The 22,199-nt window shown below is 44.4% G+C and overlaps 1 protein-coding gene across 1 annotated transcript in view; it reads left to right on the top strand.

Annotated features, from left to right (window-relative positions):
• The first annotated feature begins 2,529 nt into the window (after nucleotides 1–2,529).
• The window catches only part of DPT (dermatopontin), a 29,529-nt gene continuing 9,859 nt past the window's right edge, over nucleotides 2,530–22,199 (top strand). The window contains exons 1-2 of the mRNA XM_030583420.1: nucleotides 2,530–2,853; nucleotides 9,580–9,705. Of these exons, the coding sequence (XP_030439280.1) occupies nucleotides 2,555–2,853; nucleotides 9,580–9,705 (425 nt within the window). The 5' untranslated portion in view covers nucleotides 2,530–2,554. The remainder of the gene's footprint in view (nucleotides 2,854–9,579; nucleotides 9,706–22,199) is intronic.

Here is a 22,199-nt window from a genome sequence, read left to right as displayed (position 1 = left end):
AGATGCCCCAAGAGTCCCACTCTGCATTGCTCATATTGCTAATTGGGATCAGGGATCCCAACCAGAACTAGTCAGAGGGTGAAGAGGTGGGAGGGATGGATCCTGGAGGGGTCCTGCTGTGGAAAATGTTAAGAACCACTGGCTTAGAACACTGTATAGTTTCCAAGTGATAGACACTTGGGAATCGCATGTGGGGATCAGATGGGAAGCTGGTGAGGCTGGGACTTTGCACTGATTGCATTAGGAAACCTACTATTAGGTTAGGAATGCGGTTGGATCACAGGTTTAGTCCAGGGAAAACATCTAATGAACACTTTATGATTACTTCCTGATTGGATAGTGTATTCAGAGTAAGATTCATTCATAAAGCCCCACTTATAAATTCACAGAAAAAAATTAATTTTGAAAGTTAATTCCAACCCTCCAGAGATGTACTTTTTTTTGCTACTATTCCTTGATGTTGTACTTCATGGGCCATATCCTCAAGGGGTGTAATTCCATGTTGCTCTGCTGAAATCAGTAACATTCTACTCATTTTCACCAGCTGAGAGTCGAGCTCCATATGTTCTGTATGTGCGGTTTACTATGTACTTCTATAGATTATTTTCTTAGCCTCTGCCAGGCAGACAGAGAGTAGTGCACAATACTACAATATGTTGAACACATGTGTCTATGGGGTCAATCATATGCTATTGCATTGTGAGAAATAGTGTGAGTTCATGTAATTAAAGATGACTCTAATGCATATGTACATGGGGACACATTGTTTTCTTTATCCCCAGGACTCTTCACGTCTCTTCCAAGATCCTGGCCATCCAGGTCCCCTACTGCTGCAGAAGGCCTAAGATCCAAAGGATGGAAGCTCCACTTTAAGATGGGTGCAGGGGGGGAGTTCTATTCCTGTGGAGCTTCTGAGCGCTTGGGCTAGCTGGTGGAAGTGTAACCCACACACCTTCTGGGTGTGGTGTTCTGTCCCATCTAGTGGCACCGAGACTACTAAGAGAGTGAGTTAAATGAGTCTGCTCTACAGCCTTAGAGCTTATAGCTTTTAGCTCATGCGGTAGAGGCTCATCCTTTAAGCTCCAGAGGCCCTAGGTATAATCTTGCCTGCCAATGACCTTAGTTTGTTGGCATTAAAGGCACGTGCCCTGTGGAGCTTCTAGTGTCATCAGAGCAGTCACCGTGGGGTAATGGAGCTTGGATCTTTACCAGGTAGTTGGTTTTTCCAGCAAGTCCTGTCCACTCACTGCAGCAGGTCTGCTTAATCGTGAATTCTGGGAATAGCAGCAGATGGGGAGGGGGTCGCATGGATGTTTTAAGATCTGCATGATATGCAGTGAATGGGCATGGAGGGACACGTGGGGATCTTTGTCATTTGGATCCTCTCACTTGCAGACTAAGGCGGCTCTGCAGTCAGTGATTCTGGAGGCCAGTTCACTATAAAGTCAGCTTCGGCACCCATGCCCCCAGTACATAATTCCTTAACGCTCTGATTCAGGAAAGCCTTTAGGCACATGATTAACCTTAAACTCATGCTTAAGCCTCGTTGATTTCTATGAGACTTAAGCACATACTTAAAGTAAAACCGGTGCTTAAGTGGTTTTTTGAATGGGGATGGTTTCCGGAATCAGGCCCCAGGAGTACACTTAATGACCTGCTGAACGTGCGGCATATGTCATTTTCAAATGCTCTTAATTCAGTCATAGTAAAATCACTTTCCTCTTGAAACAGCTTGTGCTCTGTTCCTCAGTGAGGGCCATTCCCATGCTAGATCAGGACAATCAACTGTCAGTCATTTGAGCTCCAAATGTCTAAAGGATATTTTTATAATGGGAAAAGTATATTTTTCCCCATTCTCTTCTCACTCAAAAATACACATCTACCTCCATATAACTCTGTTTTCAGGAGCCAAAAAAATCTTACCGCGTTATAGGTGAAATTGCATTATATTGAACTTGCTTTGATCCACCGGAATGCGCAGCCCTGCCCCCTCCCTCCCGGAGCACTGCTTTACCATGTTATATCCAAATTTGTGTTATATTGGGTGGCATTATATCGAGGTAGTGGTGTAATAGAACCATTTTTGTTGAAGATGAAAAAGATGGACAAATGCCAAGAATGGAAAATTGCAACCTAAAGATCAACATTTCACCAAGTTCCGCCCATGTGTAATAGAGCTTGAATTTCAAATGAAACTGTTTTTCAACCTTAACTATTGCACAATGGGTTGCTGAAGCTTATGTATTATCCATGTGTGATGTGTATATACAGCCCTTATAGATAGTAGTTCTACAGTAAGGGATTGGAGAAGGTTCACACTCCTGGGAAACCCCAGTTCCTATGCTCCTAGCACCACTATTCTTGCAGAGTTCCACCTTAAGAGTAATTGAAAGTGTCTGTAGCCAATATTTTAGGTCAGAGAACTTTTGCTAAACTATGACACATTGCACTTGGATCTAGATATGAAACATCTGGAAGCCACATGTTAGAGGCAATATAAAAGGGCCAGCACAACAAACCAGTGGGGCATTTCTAAGCCAGAAACATATTCAACATGGACCTTGTTCTTCTCTGTGTGTTCCTGCCACTGGTGACGGTGGCTTGGGGCCAGTATGGGGATTATAACTATCAACACTATGACTACGGGGGTAATGATGGGTGGGTCAATGTGTATCGTCAGGGCTTCAATTTCCAGTGCCCCCATGGCCAGGTGATAGTGGCAGTAAGGAGCACTTTCAGCAAGAAGGAAGGCTCTGACAGACTGTGGAACTATGCATGCATGCCTACGCCCCAGAGTCTTGGGGAACCAACAGAATGCTGGTGGGAAGAGATCAACAGAGCTGGAATGCAATGGTAGGATACTGTTAAACTATCTTTTGAAAGAGAAATTGCAATGCTCAAAGTTGAAGGGTGCATATTAGCACAGTGGTGATAGTACAAGTGCACGTTCATTATCTGCTTAGCCACTACAAATGACTATCTTAGTCATATTAGTAATGATGCATACTGATGTGATAATGATCCTACATTACACTTCTATAGCACTTTCCCACTGGAGGAGTCCAATGCACCTCTGAGGCAGCTCGGTATTGTTGCCGCTGATTTTACAGATGGGGAAACCGAGGCACGGAGAGGGGCTGTGACTTGCCCAGGGCTAAACAAGGAAACAGTGACCGAGCTGGGAACAGAACCCAAAATTCCTGACTACCAGTCTCCAACCCTAATCATTAGAAAAAGCTCCTTCCCAGCATAGCATTGTTTTTTCTCTGTATCTTTCTGCTGCTGAAGACTTTGGCTTGTGCCCAGTATGGGACTGTTTACTACTCACATCGGTATTACAGGGGCCCAAAATGCATGCTAATCTATGATGATGACAATGAATATTAATTATATGGGAAAGCCTAATATGATCAGCAGTAGTTCATATTTAACATGCATATATGCTACTCTGCTTCTGAAAAGGACTTGACAGAAATTATCAGATTTTAGGTGGGGGGTGTGGCAGAGTTTCATGGGACGATCTATGGCAGTTCATTCTGGGCCATTACGTGTTCCCCAAATTTCATTTTCTCATGATGTTTTCATGAAATGGAAAACAGACACATGTTGAAAATGTTCGTGTATTCGTTAAAAAAATTCACACATTTTAGATTGGCTTCAAAAAATTCTGTAAAGAACACAAACTTTTTCAGATTTTGCATGAAACAGGAAATTTTTCAAAAATTCAAAATGAAATGGGAAAGACTTGATTTTCAAGGGGTTTGAGTTGTGTTGTGAATGATTCATGCTCCTCAGTTCACCCTGTGATAAGTTCCTATGGCTGATGCAATTGCTAAGAAAAAAATTGACTCTTTATGTTCACTTTGGAATAAGACTGAGAAGAAAAAGGGAGAGATAGGAAGAAGATAGAGATGTCAAAATAAGCAAGAGATTAGATCATTCTGGTAATGTATTACGCAGTCCTTTTCATACTTTGATGCAATTTGCATTTACTGCATAATAATTTTGAATGAGTTCTTTCTATTGTTTAAAAATAAAGAAAACTTTTTTTCTTCTCAAACAACCCTTGACAGTAATTGCTAAAGTAATTTCTCACAAACAGGATATTGTGTAATTCTATGCAAAGTGTTTTCTTATGCCATCGGAACCCTCTAGAAACATTCATCATCAGAACTATATGTACCTAGGAAGTCTATATCCTCTGCATGACATCTATGCCCTATTTCTTTCTCATCTCTTAGATCTTTCTACTTTGTCTCTCGCACGTTCTTTCTCTTCTCTTTCTTTTCTCTCTCTCCTCTCTTTTTTCTATCAATTACTTATCTTAGATATTTCTCTCTCTCTTTTTCTGTGTTTACCTATCTTATCTCTCCAGCATTTATTTATCTTGGATATTTTATTTAACTGTCTTTTCTATCTGTTGGCCTTATCTATTTTGGATGTTACTCTCTTAACTAACCTGTCCTGTCTAACTCTTTTATCTGTCTGTTCTGTTTATCTTATCTCTATATTGAGCATTTTCTCTTTTCCTATATGGATCTATTTCAGGTGGGATTTTCAAAAGCACCCAAGGGACCACTGAAAGTCCTTGGGACTTGTGCTCCTATGTCACTTTCTTAGGGCTTTTGAAAATCCAATCCTTCTGTCTTCTCTTAATTTATTGCCTCTCTTTTCCAGCTCTCTATCAAGCTCATCACTGTGGTATTTGCGTGCTTGACAGTATTCTGAAAATACTTCCATTCAGGAACTGTGTAGGAACACAAATATGAATAATAATCTGTAGTTAATCTGTACTACAGTGAGTCTCTTTCTGGCCATCTCTGTCCCTTTTGGACTCCTGATTGATCAATTCTGCTTGTGAGGGACAAATTAGATTAACTTCAGTTGGCAAAGATCTCTGCTGGATTATCTAATCCATTTCTCATTGTGGCGAGATGGATTTTATTAACCTTATATCATCCCTGACTGATGGGTATCTGGCCTCACTTGGCATATCGCTAACAACAGAGATTCCACAGCCTCCATTGGCAGCCTGCTCCATTCACAAACATAAAGCTGCAAAATTCTTCCTAATATTTAATCTACATTTTCCCTGATGCAGTTGACATCTGTTACTTCTTGTCCTGCCTTCAGTGACTAATGAGAATAAATGTATTGTTGTCTGCATGACGTCTCTTTAGCATATTAGCAGGTGGTTGTTGTCACAGTTTCAGGGTAACTATACATGTATTCCCCTCTGTGGTCTTTTGAGGCCACCACTTCAGGTTTCTGGTTCCCAGCCATCACTTCTCTTGGGCAGAGTCCCACGTCTCTTCCCCTTCGGAGCAGGGGTTTTAAGGCTGCAGAGCTCCCTGCCTTGTATTGAGATACCTCAGGCAAGCCAGTCTGCCTAAAGGCCAGCATCTGTGCACTGCTTTCTTGCCAAAGGCTATGAACAGTGTTTTTCAAACTGTTACATGTTACCACACAGCTCTTTCTAAGGAAGCATATTTATTCTTAGGGTAAAAGCATCACAGAGAAATCAGATCAAAACAGTAAAAATTCCTATGCAAATGCTAAAAGCTTACCAGAGGTCACCCATCAGTCTTCCCAAAGTCTTTCCAATTCTTCTGCAAGGTTCGGAGTCCTTAGAAAAAAGATCCTGCCTGTTTGCTAGATCAGAAGGAAAGCCCAGAGTCAGTTTAAATGCAGCCTTTTTATGCCAAAAACCCTCTCTTTGTCCACTGATCTCTGGAAAACCCAGTTTGAACCAGTATATGCAGGCCTACCCATGGTTGGTACTTCTCTGGAGGTGTTTACTAATCACCCTTCACTGTTTTTGGTTCTGGAGGAGCTGTGATAACCCCCCCCCCCGCACACACCTTGCCCCCCCAGAGTGGCACACAATCCCTGCCTCACGGTGATACATAAACGTAATATAACATGGTCCCCACAGATATTAATGTGCAGTTGCAATATCTGTCACAGTTACCATGTCGTCCCCTCTCTGACTCTTTGCTTTCAGCCTGAACATGTTCTCCATTTGCTTAACTTTTCCTTAGAGGTCTAATTTTCCCAGCTCTTTAATCAACCTTTGATCAGTTTTGCTGCTCTCCTTTGAATTCTCGCCAGTTGCTGGCTATCTTGTCTAAAACATGCATCAGAATCCCCATTCTGGTTGAAACACCAAAAAGAGACCTTTGACCAATAACCTGATACTGTCTAGTTGTGTTTTTTTAACTAATTACCGTCTCTGTACATTGTGCAGATTTCCAAGCAGAAATGAACCCAAGAGACAGTCTTCTGAAAAAACACATGAGAGAGAAAATGGAGAGGGGATGTAAAGCTCAGAGAGGAAGAAATATTATGACTTTTCACCAGTATGACCTTGATTCAGCATGGGTTCACTTAAGTACAGGCTTAACTTTAAGTGCTTTGCTGATTAGGGGATGTCCATAAGCATGTGCTTAAAGTTAGGTATATATTTACGTGCTCTAATGAATAGAGATGGGCTTAAACACATTGCTGAATGGGGCCAGACATAAGCATGTGAGTGGATGAAATTCTGTGGCCTGTGATATATAAGAGATCAGACTGGATGATCTTATGGTCCCTTCTGACCTTTGAATCTATTAATGTGTTTAAAGTTAAGCACATGTTTAAGGACTTTGTTGAATGGGGGCCTATTTTTGAAGGGAGAGATTCTGACACCTTTAATCATGCTGAGTAGCACCCTTACTTCACAAGTGTCTCCACTGGCTTCTCGGAGACTGTGTGGGGAACAAGATACTACTCAATGTTAGGGCAGCAGAATCTGGCCCTTAATGACTGGTGGGTAAGCAGTGGCAGGGGACTGGAGCAGTGAGAGGTCAGGGGGACAGTGTCAGTTTCTAATAATTTATAAGATAAGCCCTGTTAATTATGGCTTTGTTGTGGCAGCTACACAGTGACATGTTTTGAACAGGGATGTGCAATCCAAGGAAGGGTAATGTATGTCTATCTCATTCCCTTTACAATGGAGGGGGCCCTGGGAGTTCAGTTTAAAACTTTTCCACCTGAATGAAGGGAGAGTTTGGGTGATTTCTCTGCCTCTGGTGAAGTTCATTTCTTCTGTGGCCGCTGCTCAATTATCTATGCCAGAGATGATTTAAAAATATATATTTAGGAAGAACAATTGTGGATGGAATGAACCAAATTGCACCAAATGGCAGGGATTAAATAACCAAACAAACAACTCTTGTCCAAAAAAGGATGTTTCTTTATGACAGGGGTGGCCAACCTGAGCCAGAGAAGGAGCCAGAATTTATCAATGTACATTACTAAAGAGCCACAGTAATATGTCAGCAGCCCTCCATCAGCTCCCCGGCCCCTTGTGCCTCCTGCCCATCAGCTGCCACCGCTGATCAGCACCTCCTCACCCCTTCCCGCACCTCCTGATCAGCTGTTTTGTGGTGTGCTGGGGGCTGAAGGGGAGGGGGTCGAGAGAGGGCATGGCAGGCTCAGGGAGGGGGCCGGAAGGGGTGGAGTGGGGGCAGGGCCTATGGCAGAGCCAGAGGTTGAGCAGTGAGCCCCCCATCCTCCCCCGGCCAACATTGGAAAGTTGGCGCCTGTAGCTCCAGCCCTGGTGTCAGTGTCTATACAAGAGCCGCATATTAACTTCTGAAGAGCTGCATGTGGCTTCAGAACCACAGATTGGTCACCCCTGCTTTATGAGGTCTTCATCCCCCAGGCCTTCTTCAGATTAGATAGATTAATGCTGTGCCCTACCCTCAACAAACTGTTTATTTTTCAGGGACAATGTATAAACTTTTCTAACAAAGTGCGGTTTAATATACATTTACTGTCTCTTTTCCTTGGCTAGGATTCTGAGAAAGTGCTTTGCTGGAAGTGAGGAAAACAGGTTCTGCAGTCTCTGAATCATTCTCTCTCTCTCTCTCTCTCTCTCTCTCTCACACACACACACACACATGCACGCACAACTCTGGGACACATATTACATCATGGGCTACGGAAGCAAATGTGTGTGGGAGTTACCTGCTCACATGTTGGCAACACGGCCCAGTACATTTGTGGAGGACTGTTCTTGTGCAGACTCTATGACCAACACTGGGAAAGCATTACACAAACCCAGGAATCAGGCTGACTGCTTTTTAGACTGCCCTTTCCACATGTTGCCATTTGTGCTAGCTGCCATAAACAAGCTGGTTTTCTTTGCATTGTAAGTTTATTTTAAAGGGACAGCAGGGTGCATTTTTACACAGATCCACTGTATTGAATCTAGTGCATAGATGGAAATGGAAGCAGGGCTGCTTAGGTTTATGTATAGTCCTCACCAGTCAACCTCAATAAGGAATGAGACCATGGGGAAGAGGAGCTAGCCTCCCCCAAGGACAGAGAGGTTGTGTGACAGAGGAATGGGTCACTGCCAGTGACTCACGTGAGGGAAACAGGGTTGCTAGTGGCACAAGCCAGATTGGACAGCAGGGTTGCCTATGGCCACAGAGAAGTGGATGACAGGATTCCTAAGGCCCTGGAGTAAATGGATGGTGGAGTTTCCTGCAGCCCTGGCAGAAGCAGATGACAGGAAGTTGCATGACCTCGGTGGAGCTGGACATTGTGGGAGCCTCCCTTGGCCTGAGCTGAAGTGCTTTAACTGCTTTCAGCTTTGCCTCAAGCACTTACCCTTCCCTTCTTGTCCTTAATGGGCTGATAAAGATTGATGCTGGGCTGTATCACTCAGGTAATGGCATTCTGTAAAACAAGGACGCCATCAGCAAAACCAGCAGGCACGCACTTCTGTCTTGCTGCTGCACTTGGAGGAAATTTTGCATGGAATATTAAAAATAATAGATCTTTGTGCAGCGCCACTGCAGGAAAGAGTTTTACAGGAAAACAAAATTACCTAGGACAGTCCTTTTTTTTCCTGGGAAAATATTGTGCTTTATGTTTCATTAGCAAAGCTCTGAAGAGAGAGCTTTGTGGTGGTATCATACCATAGGCTTTTCAGGCATCATCTGCCCTACAAGGAAAACTGAGTTTTTTGTAACCCGGGGTTGTTGGTGGAGGACCTCCCTCATTACTTTTAGCCTAGTGGTTCAGTAAATTTAGCAAGCATTTCATTTTGCAAATCCAAATTCAAAACCTTGGGCAAGTCTTTTAATCTCCCTCCAGAGAATGTCTCAGTTTTCCCAAGTACAAAATAATATTGTTATGCTGTTACCAACTCTTGGGACTTTATCCAACAGTTTTTGATGTTTTTATTAAAGCCCCATCTCCTGGATTCAGGTGATTACATAAGAAACTCAACTTTCATTTTCATCAAATCAGTTTCTAGCCCACAGGATTGCAGAGAAAAGCTTGAAAATGTGACTCCAGTGAACCCTAAATGCTCAAATACCAGAGGGCAAAGAAAAAGAAGTATTAATATAACATTTTAAAGCCAATCTTTGCCCAATTCATGATTTTTGAATATTTGGGGTTGGCAACACTGTATCATTTCCTTGCCCAGTGCTTTGAAGATGTAAATTGCCATATAAGTGCTGCTTTCTTCTTTAAAATAATACTTAATAATGTATTTTATTTTTCCCTCTCTTTTCTCAGGTATCAGACCTGTTCAAATAATGGACTGGTGGCAGGGTTCCAGAGCCAGTATTTTCCATCTGTGCTTGATCGGGAGTGGCAATTTTACTGCTGCCGCTACAGCCGGAGATGCCCATACTCCTGTAGGTGCGTTCCACAAGATTTATTACAGCCCAAATCTGCTCAGTTCTTGCTGCAAAGTGTTCAGAATTGTTATCTTCCCAATGTAGCATAATTGACCACTGGGCCAGGGAAGTTCAGTGCCCTGTTGTCTTATGCATTGAGAAGTTAGTCCTGTGTACTGAGGTGAAGCATGTATATTTCTGTTCTGGCCAAGCAGTATCACCTGGGGGTTGCATGGCTTAGGGGATTTGGGAACAGAGTAGGGAACTTTTCACCTCTAGTCATCTCACACAAATCATTCTTCAATTTTTTTGTAGTACGTAGGCTGTTTGAGGGCCTCTGTGGAAATGAATTAGTGATCATAGTCCAAGGCCTGGTGAAGAGATGTCTGCATCTCAGAAAAGATCATCACAGTTGGCACTTGTTGGTCTCCTTGTTGGCGGTCTCATCAGGGAGGCTAAGGACTAACCGGGCCATGGGTACTGAGCTCCTCTGCTGCCCTAGATGTGGTCCTTCTGAATCAAGGAGAAAATTTATTAGCAGGATATTAGAAGGCAAGTTTGCATTGCTCCTGCCTGCTCTGAGGTGAAACAGGGGACTTCAGTCTCCAAGGTTGTTAATCCAGCATTTTTTTCACTGGTACACTAAGTAATTCTCTTACACATTTTTAAGGAAACAACGTACTTCTAGCTTTGTGATCAGAACTAGTTTTTGAAGTGCATTCTTCATTGAGATGCATGTGAGATTTTCACATGCCTGCAGGCCTTATTGTTTGGCTGGCTGGCTACCAACCAAATGCAACAGCAGTGCATTAATTTTCAGAATCCAATCTCCTTACAGCCAGGAGGGAAAGAAACTGTATTTTTTAAAGCATAAGTAAAAGGAGCTATAGCAAAATCTGTAAATGCCCCTCCGTGACTTTCCTACTCTATGTGGTCTGCAGATGCTCCGCATTTGCAAATTGTACTGACAGACCGGCCATATATATATATATATATATATATATATATATATATATATATATATATATATATATAGTCAAATCACTCTCGTTCAGTCTTGGTATTACCACTTGGCTATGCCCTGAAAATCTGAAGGCAGATTAGCACAACATGTAAAATAATAGTCTTGGGTTCATCATGTTGTGTGGTTCTCTCCTACACTATATGCAAGCCTAAAGACTGCCCATCTGTTTCAAAAAGACATGGCATTCTCCATTTCTTGTCGTCAGCTGTTGTGTAGTGTTTGTTGCACTGTTAAAGAGCAGCGATATTCCAACACAGAAGTAGAAGCATTTTAAGGAGGGTGAAGTGCTTCCTCCATAAACAGGGTGAAATCCTGCTTGCAGATCCATGCAACAAATCTTGAGTCCTCTGTTCTACTCTCTATGCTCAGATTCCCCAGTGACTGGGTTAGAGATCCATTCATCTAAACAGAGCAGGACACAACAGTGGAGATCCATTGGGCAGATCTGACAAGATTTTGCCAACAGTTTGTTAAAGGTCTTTGGGATCCTCCAGGGGGTTAGGGACATTATAAAATCAGCTCTGCACTGTCTAACTTCTGCCTAACTCTGTGCTCTCATCTCTGGTCACTCACTCCAGGGTCCAGTTTGCTCTGTTCAAGCTACATGTCTAACCTCCTGCTTTCATGTCCTTCTTCCAGTCTTGTGCCATTTCCCATGTGGCTCCCTCAGCCTGGAACCCTTCCTTGGTCCAGGGTGTGATGCCCACTGACACTCTCCTGCTTAAAGTCCCTCCTTAAAACATGTTTCTTCCAAGTGGCCTACAACCCCTAGTCCTCCCTTCAAAGTAGTGTTAGCCAGACAGATACAAGATATAGTAGTAGAAGAACCCTACTGAACCACTGGAAGGGCCTAGGACATTGATGTTCTTCGATACCTCCTATACTTTGCCTGTAGCACACAATAGTTTAGTCTCCCGAAGGCTGTAATACTTAGGTCTAATTCTGGTTGTTGACTTGGTGTAGGGGTGGCTAGGTGGGGTTTAGTGGCCTGTGCTATACAGGAGGTCATGATCTGGTGGCCTGTTGCTAGGCAGATATACCCCGTCACCCCTTTGGGAGGAGTTATGGCCCCGCAGTCAAGTTAATTGGGGTGCCTTTCCATGCAGGGCAGTGTTGCCTAGTGGCCAGAGTTGAGAGGGCTGTCCTCCTGTGCAGGGTGGTAGGGTCTAATGGTAAGAGTCAGTGGGCCTATGCTTTGGTGCGGGGTAGCATAGCCTAACGGCCAAAAAGTGGGGTGGGCCACCACCCATGGTTGGGTTGGCAGCTTGGGCAGGTGGACCCTGGCCCTCCCTACTCCACCAGGGCCCTCTCAGCAGCGAGAGTATCCGCCACTGGGTCAGCAGGGATCTGTCCAAAACACACTGACTGTGTTCTCGGTTTCACAACCAGATCAATGTTTGCTCCAGAGTCCGCAGGCCCTCTGGTTCTCTGGGGTACTTGGCTGGCGCAGCTCCTGATGACTCCTTCTCATGGGCTCCCATGGCTAGCCAGGTATTCTTCTGGGTCTTGGCATGCCTGGCCTCTGCAGTCTGGGGCTCTGACAGCTCCTGGACAGGAACCCGCAACACATATTGTCTTCTCAGTGGTCAAAGCAGACTGAGCTGGGATGCTCCCTTTTATAATGTGGTTCCAGTTAGAGCATTCCCGGCAGGAGAGAGGGAGCCTGGCTTCCTCAGCCCATAGCGTAGGGTTAAGCTCTTCTTGCCCAATGCAGGGCAGGTATACCCCCTCACATGACTCATTCTGGTCTTGCACTCTGTGGTTCCAACAGAAAATATGAAACTTACAAGACTCTGCTAGACTTCACTGCTCAGCACTTGTTTTTCCTTTACTTCTCCTCCATCAGCTATTAGTTATACATGGTCTATTTAGATGCAGGGACCATGTCCTCTGAACTATCCAAGAAGTATCACACCCACTGTTGGAGCTACTTAAATAATAATAATGATAATGCAAGATTAATTATTTATTTCAATACCTGTCCAATTTTGATAACATCTCTGTCTCTCTCCCCCCACACCTCTCTCCCTCTCTCTGTCAGAGGCTCCCAGACTGTGGCCTAGTCTGTGGAACAATTTCTGGTTGTCTGTGGAGAAACAGCTGTTCACATAGTGCTGGCTCCTCCTTCTTGCTTCCAGCTGCTCAATGACATTAAAAGGCATATTTTCCTAATATTACTTTTCCATGTATGCAGTTACTGTAGTTACCCCATGGACAATGTGTGAGCCACAAGAAAATGTGGTTCACGCTACCAAAATGTTTGCGAATCCCTGATCTACTCTCATCTAAATCAAAACAAGCCCATCACTGTGGTATCTAAGTGTAGGGAGATTGCTAAGGAAAACTAATAGGAGCCAGAGATTCACAGAGTAGTTTGAGAATTAAGATTTTCTTATCACATTTGTCTGACCCGCTTTCCCACTCAAAATGTTTTCATGCCGGTTTCTGCATCTTCTCTTGCAAATCTATAAGCAATATATCTATCACTTATATTTTGGATTTCACTTTAGACTGCATATGTATTTCACCTGAAGGAGAAAAAGATCAATTATCTTACTCCAATGCTCCTCATGAAATGAGAAGTTCTTCCTAAGAGACAGAGTCTTTCCAATATACAGCGGGCCAGTATACAACTTGTTAGAATCTTTCCAACTTCTCAGCCTAAACACAAAGTTCATTTACCTTTCACTTCTTTGGATTATGTATACTACTTATTAGAATACTTTTTAAAGGCACCATTATATAACTAAGACCCATGCTTAAGTGCTTTGCTGAACAGGGGTGGACTTAAGCACATACTTAACATTGAACATATGTTCTCAGCACTAACTCCCAGGGAAACTCCTCTGTAGGCACCCCTTTGCAAGCTACAACTGTAGGCTGTTCCAGTCTCAGATTTTTGAACTTAATATTTTTTGGGAGTTCTTGTTTTTTTCCTACCATGATAAGCCTTATTCTTGAATTCCGTGGATTTCTACCATACCAAAGATTGTTAAATTAATTACAGGAGAGGGAAAAAAACGCAATACTTTACCTGCCCGGGGAAATGCTACACAAGTAAAATACTTCTAGTGGTGGGAGACCAGGTGTCCACCATCTCTCTGGAAGGAACCAAATCTAATTTAATTGGAAAGGCAACAAATTCCTTGCAGATGTGGACACGTCATTACTAAATAACCACATTAGACCTCATATTTTTCTTTTCATAGGGGAATTGAAAAGCTTGACTTGATGCTCTCAAAACCAAACACATGTCACTGGAGCAGCCGAAAGTCTGCACAGACTGTTTATGATTGTTTCCTTTCTCCAAACAACCAGCATTGTTGAGTGCCAGAAGGTCTGGCTTGCACTGTGGCTGCTTTCTCTCTCAGTTAGATTGTCCAGGCAACTACACCATTTTTCAAGTGTTTACAGTTTATTGGACCTAAAGGAAGTGTCTGTTTCCTTTACCCAAGATGCCATCAAAACTATATTATAATCCATGGGAGCCAGGGCCGTCCTTAGCCATAGGCAGAATAGGCAGCCGCATAGGGCACCACTCTGCCTGGGGGCACCACTCTGCTGGGAGTCCGGACAGACGGGAAGCAGTGGAGCATGTAAGAGCAGGGCTGCTGGGTCCTAGTGAGAGCCAAATGCAGCACAGTTTGAGGGAGGGGATTGGCTGCTGCTGTCTCTGGGATGGGGTGGGGGAAAGAAGTCACCTGTGAGTGTTACTTTTTCCCCTGGCGTGAGGTGAGGCAGGCTCTGCAGCTCTGGCAGTATCCTTTGTTGTCCCCCATAACATCCATTCTTCTCTCTTGTGCCCCACTGAGGACCCCCACCATTTCTCCTTCCCCCCACGGAGCACCCTCTCTTTCTCCTCCCCTCCATCAGGGCTGGGTAGATGAGGTGCTGGGGGGAGGGGAGGCTGGCTGGCTGTCTGCTGAGGAATGAAAGTGAAAGTAACTCACTTCCTTGGCCGGCAGCCAGGATTGGAAGGGTTGCACAGGGCTGGGCTGGGATAGCCAGATAGCATGTGCAAAAAATCAGACAGGGGGTTGGGGTAGGGTGAACAGATGTCCCACTTTTATAGGGCCAGTCCCAATTTTTGGGTCTTTTTCTTATATAGGCTTCTATTCCCCCCCACCCCCATCCTGATTTTTCACACTTGCTGTTGGTCATCCTAGATAGGGGTAATTGGTGCCTATATAAGACAAAGCCTCAAATATCAGGGCTGGCCCTATAAAATCAGGACATCTGGATCTGATCACCCTAGCTGGGGAGCGCATCTCTCCCCTGGGCTGGCAGTGATTCATCTCATCTGGGGGGGAGTGGCACAGAGCAGGATGAGCTGCTGTGGCTCCATGGGTGCCCCGTCCCTGAGATCAGATGCTGTGCTAACTTCACCATGGTCCGTTGGGCTGGCAATGGTGCCCATTGGCATGTGATTGGACCTGAGGGTTTGCTGCTGCTGTTGCGACTCTGCACCCCAAGAGGTGGATTTTGGGGTCCTGCAGTTTTCCACTTATCTCCTCCTCTACTGCAGCTGTTGGACCAGCAGCCTGGGGGGTGAGCCAAGCATGAAAAGCAGTACTGTGTTGCCATTTAAAGTGTCATTTAACAACTTTGTTTGCCAAAAATGCTTGCTAACAATCCTGAATTCAATTTCAATATTTTTTTTTAAAAAAATCAATATCTTGGCCAAAAACAGAAAATTAAGTTGTTGATAATTATTTGTGACAAGTTTGGTATGGGGAAGGGGGTGGGCCAGTTTTCATCAGAGAAACAAAAAATGTTGACTGACTTTCCTATAGCCCTATTACTGCTAAATAGAGCCCTCCAACAATGTAATATGCTCATCTCCTTACTAGTGTACAGAGCAGGGGTTGGCAACCTGCGGCACACGTGCCAAAGGTGGCACGTGAGCTGATTTTTGATGACACGTAGCAGCGAGCTGAGCGGCTCAGCCCGTCACTGCTTTGGGGTTCTGGCTGCTGCCCCATTGGCATCCAGGGTTCCGACCCCCGGCGCCACTCAGCACCCACTGCTGGCCTGGGTACCCACAAGGAATCCCAGGCTGGCAGCGGCTGAGCTGGCCGGCGGCTGATACCCTGGCTGAGCCACTCAACCCACTGTCGGCCTGGGGTTCCATTCATTCAGCTGGCAGCGGGCTGAGCAGGACTAAATTTAACGAAATAGGACAACAAGAGCAACTAATGACAAAGTGTAAAAGCCTAGAGCAGTGGTCCCCAACCTTTTTCATCTGGCAGGAGCCAGATGAAGGACCGTGGTGGTGGACAAGCATCTGCCAAAATGATGCCGAATTTCAGCGGCATTTCAGCAGATGCTTATCCTCTGGCCAGAACGTGGGTGCACTGAGAGGCCCCTGCGGGCGCCGGGGCACCTGCGTTGGGGACCCCTGACCTAGAGAGCCTCCTGAAGCACGGTGATCGTTTTGATTTAAATGGACTTGAACTGTACGAAAAATTGAGTTGTTGCCACATGCAAAATCAATGATGGACATTGTACAGTTTATTCATACCAGCAAACTTGTTGACATATATCCTAATGTGTACATTGCCACTCGTATTCTACTGACAATTCCTGTAATAGTAGCATCAGAAGAACGGAGTTTTTCAAAACTAAAGCTCATTAAAAACTATCTCCGCTCTACAACGAGTCAGGAACACTTGATTGGTCTTGCTATTCTTGCAATTGAATAAGACATCACTTTGTCTTTGTCATACGATGATATTATTACTGATCATGCAGCCAAAAAAGCCAGAAAGATTGCTTTTTATTAAAAACTAATCCTTGTTTCAATACCTCTTCATATAAATTTCCAATAAAATGTTGACAAATTAAAAAAAAATTATATTATTTGCATCATTCTGTCAAATCAGAATTTTTTCTATAGTGCTACTTCTTTAGTGCTAGTCCATCAGCATTACAGTGTGCTTAATTAAGTTAAACTGGTTTTAATAACATGCATGTGGCAAGTTTTCCAGTACTGTAAGCTTATGTTTGTGTTGCTAAGAGCAAGACAGGTACGGGGGCACCAGTTTAATAATCTCGCCTAGGGCACCATAAATCCTAAGGACGGCCCTGATGGGAGCTTTAACTGGCACCTCTGAGATTATGAGCAGTGCAGTTACAGAGGCAGAAAAGTAACTGCAGAATTGGAAACCCACATTTACACTCTCAATACCTTATGGTTGAATGTGGTCATTTTAAGGCAAAAGTGAAGTTTTCTTGCTGACATATACCCCAGGGAACACAACCCGATGAATTCAGTCTCCATGGCTATCAGTTAGCCACCTTGCAAGAGATTCTAATTCATTTAATGTTGAAAAACTAAATAACACTATTTCAGTCCTTCCCCTTTGCAGAATGGACAGCAGTTCCCAGATCACACAGAGATTAGCATCATGCCAGCATCTACGGGCCTTCAGCTGAGATTGTGGCGCGTTGTGTTAGACACTGTGCATACATATGATAAGACATGGTTCCTGCACCAAAGAATTTATAGTCTAACTAGGAAGGAGAGGTGAAGTGATTTGTCTACGGCCACCCAGCAGAACTGGGGATACAGCCCAGGACTCCTGATGCCCAGTCCAGTGTCCCAACCATGCTGCCCCTGTAAAAGGTTCACTGCCTTTGCCGCAGCTCCAGGCACCTTGTAGCTCTTGAATCCTTAGCAGCATTCCTCTCTTGGAGCTCTACTAAAACCATGGGCGAGGCTAGAGCCTCTTCCAAAGCATTACTAAAAGGAGACATCCCTTCGCTTTTCAACACAGCCTGCTTGCTAGGAGGGGATACCCATCATTCCCAAAAGTAAGATTAAACAAACAATTAACTCCCATGTGCTGCAAACATGCCACATGAAGCCATCACCACCGGTAATACAAAATTCCCCTTAGCGAAACCACATTCTTTACACAACTACAAATGGCACCTGAAGCAGCATGGCTACCTGTGGGCCACTGCTTATCCTGAGGGATCACAGGTATAAGGTCAAAGTTCATGTGCCCTCATAGAATAGAAGGCCCCAACTTTTGGTCACAGCTCCATTGGAGGAAGTGCAGCATGATGACGGGGAAAGACCAGGTTAAAGAGCAGCTTCTCATTTCATTGGCCATATGGTTGTATCATAAATCTGCAATTTACAAGCAACATAAGGCATATTTAGCAATGCAGCCACTATTGGGGACGGGGAACTGTTCTACTGTGTCTCAGAAAGTCTCATCTATGTACCTCTCTGTCTTCATTAGCTCCTCTAGCTCAGCCACCCAGCTCTCCAAAGCCTGTACATGGTCTCTGAGGGTCCTGCGCTCCTTGCACTGAATGCACACATACGCCACCTGCCCAGAGTGCAGGTAATCATACATGCTGCACTGGGTGCAATAAACTGGATAGCCCCTGCTCCGTAGCTGCACTTCTGCCTGCATTCTCTTTTCACTCCTGAAGTTAGATCCTTTGCTGAAGTTTTGTTTTTATCAGGGGGTGTTTTTTTGGCTTAAGTTTAAAGAAGCTTAAGGAATGGTAAGTGTATCTAGTCCCCCTTCACACTCCCCTTCTGTAAACTCCCTCACAAAACTCTCCTGTTAGCCGCTTCTGTTTGCTAGCTCCTCTGGTCCCTTAGGAGTGGGCTTTTCAAAGGATTTTAAAGGACCCTTGTTTATATTCCCTGCTTATATTAACTGACTCTGCCATGAAATCTCTGTGTGAGTTTAGGTGAGTCATTTAAATTCTCTTGGCCTAATTTTCAAAAGATGCTGAGCACCTGCAGCTCCCATTGACTTTGCTGGGTTTATGGGTGCTCAGTACTTCTGAAAATCAGGCCTCCACTGCCAGTTTCCTCATCTGTAAAATAGACATAATGCTACTGACCCACCTTGGTAAATTGCTCTGAGATCGTGGATGAGACATGCTAGAAATTACTGTTTATTATTACAGACTTCTCCCTGGGTTGAATAAAATAACGTTACCTGTATTATTAACCTCTTATGCATTTATTCTTCCTCAGGAAGAACAAATCCTCCTTCCAAACTAAAATAAAAATCCTGTTAAAGATGCAGAGCCTTTAAACACATCTTTTATGCAACATATATCCTGGCCCACCCTAAGACTTGTAGAATTTAAGTCACGATACACCAAAAACAAACAAACAAAATTCTAGGAAAAATCTATGTGCCAACATGAAGGACAAAGAGAAAATTCACTACAAAATATGTATTCATGTACTCCTGCCATGCTCCGCACGCACACAAACTGATGCCTGCTTTTCTTTTGTGCATTTCTACATTCGAACCCAGTCCTGGAGACAGATTCCACCCCCCATCAGCTGAACAAGCACAACCAGGACAGTGGAACTTTCAAGTTTCACCCCCAGGGGTGTGCTCTGCTCTGCTAATGTGCCTCAACACTGACTGAAAAGGAGACGGTAGTTCACATTTATATCCTTGGCCTTGTTTCTGAGACTGCTGCCAAGAAGGAGTGATGCAGACACCTGTTCACTAGGACCTGGACTGAGGCCACTGAGTTATTCCACATAGGCCACTGTACAACATTTAGATTGTAATAACTTAGATTCACTACCAGCCTGATCTGGACTTGAAGTAGCAACCTCCAGCAATGGTGAAAGGCTCCATATCTATTACCAATCACATAAGCCAGTCAGCTCAGTTTAAGAGATTTTTAGCCATTTATGTACATGACATCTCTGTTTCTGGGAGAAAGACCTGGGTATTGAAAAGGACCAGTAGTAACATGCAGAGCATGATCTCTCCATGTTTTGGCTCCCAAACTCCAAAAAGGGGTGAAAGTCAAAGGGAGGATAATAGCACACCGCCCAGCAATAGGATGAATTATTAGCATCTCTCTCTAAAGGATAGCATGCAATCAGGCTGACTTTGAGACATATAGGCTTGTGGCAAGAGTTACATAAACGAGCACAGCTAATGTCAAAGAAAATAGAATTAGACAGACAGACCACAAAGACTTAAGTGAACTTGAACTATGCTGTCCTAGCCCTATTTATAACATTCCTCTCCAGAACAAAAGGGGCTCAGGAGCGTCTGTATTCATAATAAAGCAAAACTCAAAGGCTCCAGCCTACATCTCATTAGTTTTGGTAGACTCATGGGATCAATGGTAGGGACTTGATTCTCATTTACTCCATTCCCATATTTGGGGCAGGAAGTGTGGAAGGGGGAAGGGCAAAGGTAGCTTTAGATGACTTTGCACTCCCCACATTCTGATGTGGTGCAAGGGCCTCCCTAGCCCATAGTGTAAGTTAGAGCAGCCTCAGGGATATTCTGTCTTTCACTCAGCTTCCCATGGCCAGTTATGGACTCTGGGTGTAGAGAATAGTTATTGTGTGGTGTGGTGTGTTGTGGCCTTGCCCCTGATGTGCCCATTCCACCTCCTATGCCGGAGCCTGGGAACTCTTATTCCAGCTCTACACCAGGGAGACTTCCTGCATGGGGATATCCTCAGGGAGCTGTTTACATCTACTCAGAGGCTTCTTTATACGGCTCAAGTGGCTTCCTCTAAGAGTCCTTATTGCAAGTGAAAATCAGGCCTTAGATAAGATAGTAACATAAATAGTCAAGCTGATTTGCCCATGCTGCAAAGTCTCTGAGGTTGCTTAAAATAACACATATTTAGGGCTTATGATTTTTGGTTTTAACCAATAAATACTGATAAAGCACCCCTGATACAAAAATAGAAAAAATAAAAAACGGGTATTTATCCAGTAAACACCAAACTCCCCATCCTGAAATGATGGTATCTAGGAACTTATCTACACAGAGCAGGAATGCAGACTATGAGGGTGTGATTTTGAAAGCGCACTAATGTGTTGCGCATTAATTCCTCTGAGTAAACCTCACTGGTGTGCAGTAAAGATTCCCTCGTGTGATTTAACATAGTTCGGCTGGAAACTTTCAGCGAGATTACTTATTACAGCATGAACTACTGTAACGAGTAACATATGGGTTAGGCTAGGAGGTTGGAATGGACATGTCAGGGCCAAGGCCAGAGCATGCCAACCATGATTATTCTCTACTGCCAGGGTCCATAATGGGCCAGGAGAAGCTCAGTGCAAGACAGAGCATTGGGGCAAGATACATTAGAACTGGAAAAGGTACAGAGGAGGTCAACAAAAATGAGTAGGGGTATGGAGGAGGTGGCATAGAATGGATAACTCAATAATTGCCCTGTTCTGTTCATTCCCTCTTGGAAGACAGGATACTGGCTAGATGCACCATTGGACTGACCCAGTATAGCCGTTCTTATGATTTTATGTGATATACATTGCTTATTACAGTACATTCAAAGAGAAAGCCCTAAAAATCCCCAATGTTTGGACATCTACTTAAAACTCAAAAATTGCTAAAGATTCCCTGCCAATGATATTAATAAACTGTGAAAAACAGAAGCTCTAGATATATATTTTAAGAGCGTGAAGGCAGATGTGTCCAAAGCAGATATAATATAGTGCCAGCTATCAATCACAATAATACTCCAACTGAGTTTGCCTCCGTTTAGAAGACCGCAAGTCATATCACAAACATGGTCTAAGACAAGCTGCCATCTCACTTGGGGATGACTGAAAAGAGATTTTGCCACGTATGCCACACTTGTATTTGGGATGGATCAGTGTTCACGTCGCACTCTCTGTCAGTACCTGGCCCACGCTGGGGAAGCTAATGATCCAATCAGTGGACCATATTCGGCGATGATCCTAGTCACTTGAGTAGGATTGCTAATTTCTAATTGTACAAAACCAAACACCTATACCCCGCCCCCTCCCCGCCCCTTTTCTGAGGCCCCGCCTCTGCTCGCTCCATCCTGCCTCCCAACATTGCTCACTCTCCCCTACCCACATTCATTTTCACCAGCCTGGGGTTGCGGACTGGGAGGGGGGGTGAGGGCTCCACTGGGGGTGCAGGCTCTGGAATGGGGCTGGGGATGAGGGGTTTGGGGTTCAAGAGGGGGCTTTGGGCTGGGGTATGGAGTTGGAGTTTGAGGGGGGGTTGCAGGGTGTGGGCTCCAGGAGGGAGTTTGGGTTGGGGAAGGGACTCTGGCCTGGGGCGGGGAGTTGGGGTGTGGGGTCCTGGTGGCGCTTACTGCAGCTCCCAGGAAGCAGCCACCAGGTCCCTGAGGCTGCTAGGTGCATCAGTGAGGCTCTGTGCGCTGTGGCTGTGTCATAACCTTAGTCCCAGATTTGGACCTTAGCGTCCAAAATATGGGGGTTAGCATGAAAACCTCCAAGCTTAGCTACCAGCTTGGACTTGGTACTTGCTGCCACCACCCAAAAAATTAGAGTGTTTTGGGGCACTCTGGTCCCCCTGAAAAACCTTCCCTGGGGACCCCAAGACCCAAATCCCTTGAGTCTCACAACAAAGGGAAATAATCCTTTTTCCCTTCCCCCCTCCAGGTGCTCCTGGAGAGATACACAGACACAAGCTCTGTGAATCCAAACAGAGTGACTCCCCCTCTCCGTTTCC

The sequence above is a fragment of the Gopherus evgoodei genome, chromosome 1 (genome assembly GCF_007399415.2).
Source record: "Gopherus evgoodei ecotype Sinaloan lineage chromosome 1, rGopEvg1_v1.p, whole genome shotgun sequence".
NCBI classification, from domain to species: domain Eukaryota; kingdom Metazoa; phylum Chordata; order Testudines; family Testudinidae; genus Gopherus; species Gopherus evgoodei.
Note: the sequence above shows the minus strand (reverse complement) of the source record. Positions and strands in the feature narration are given on the sequence as shown.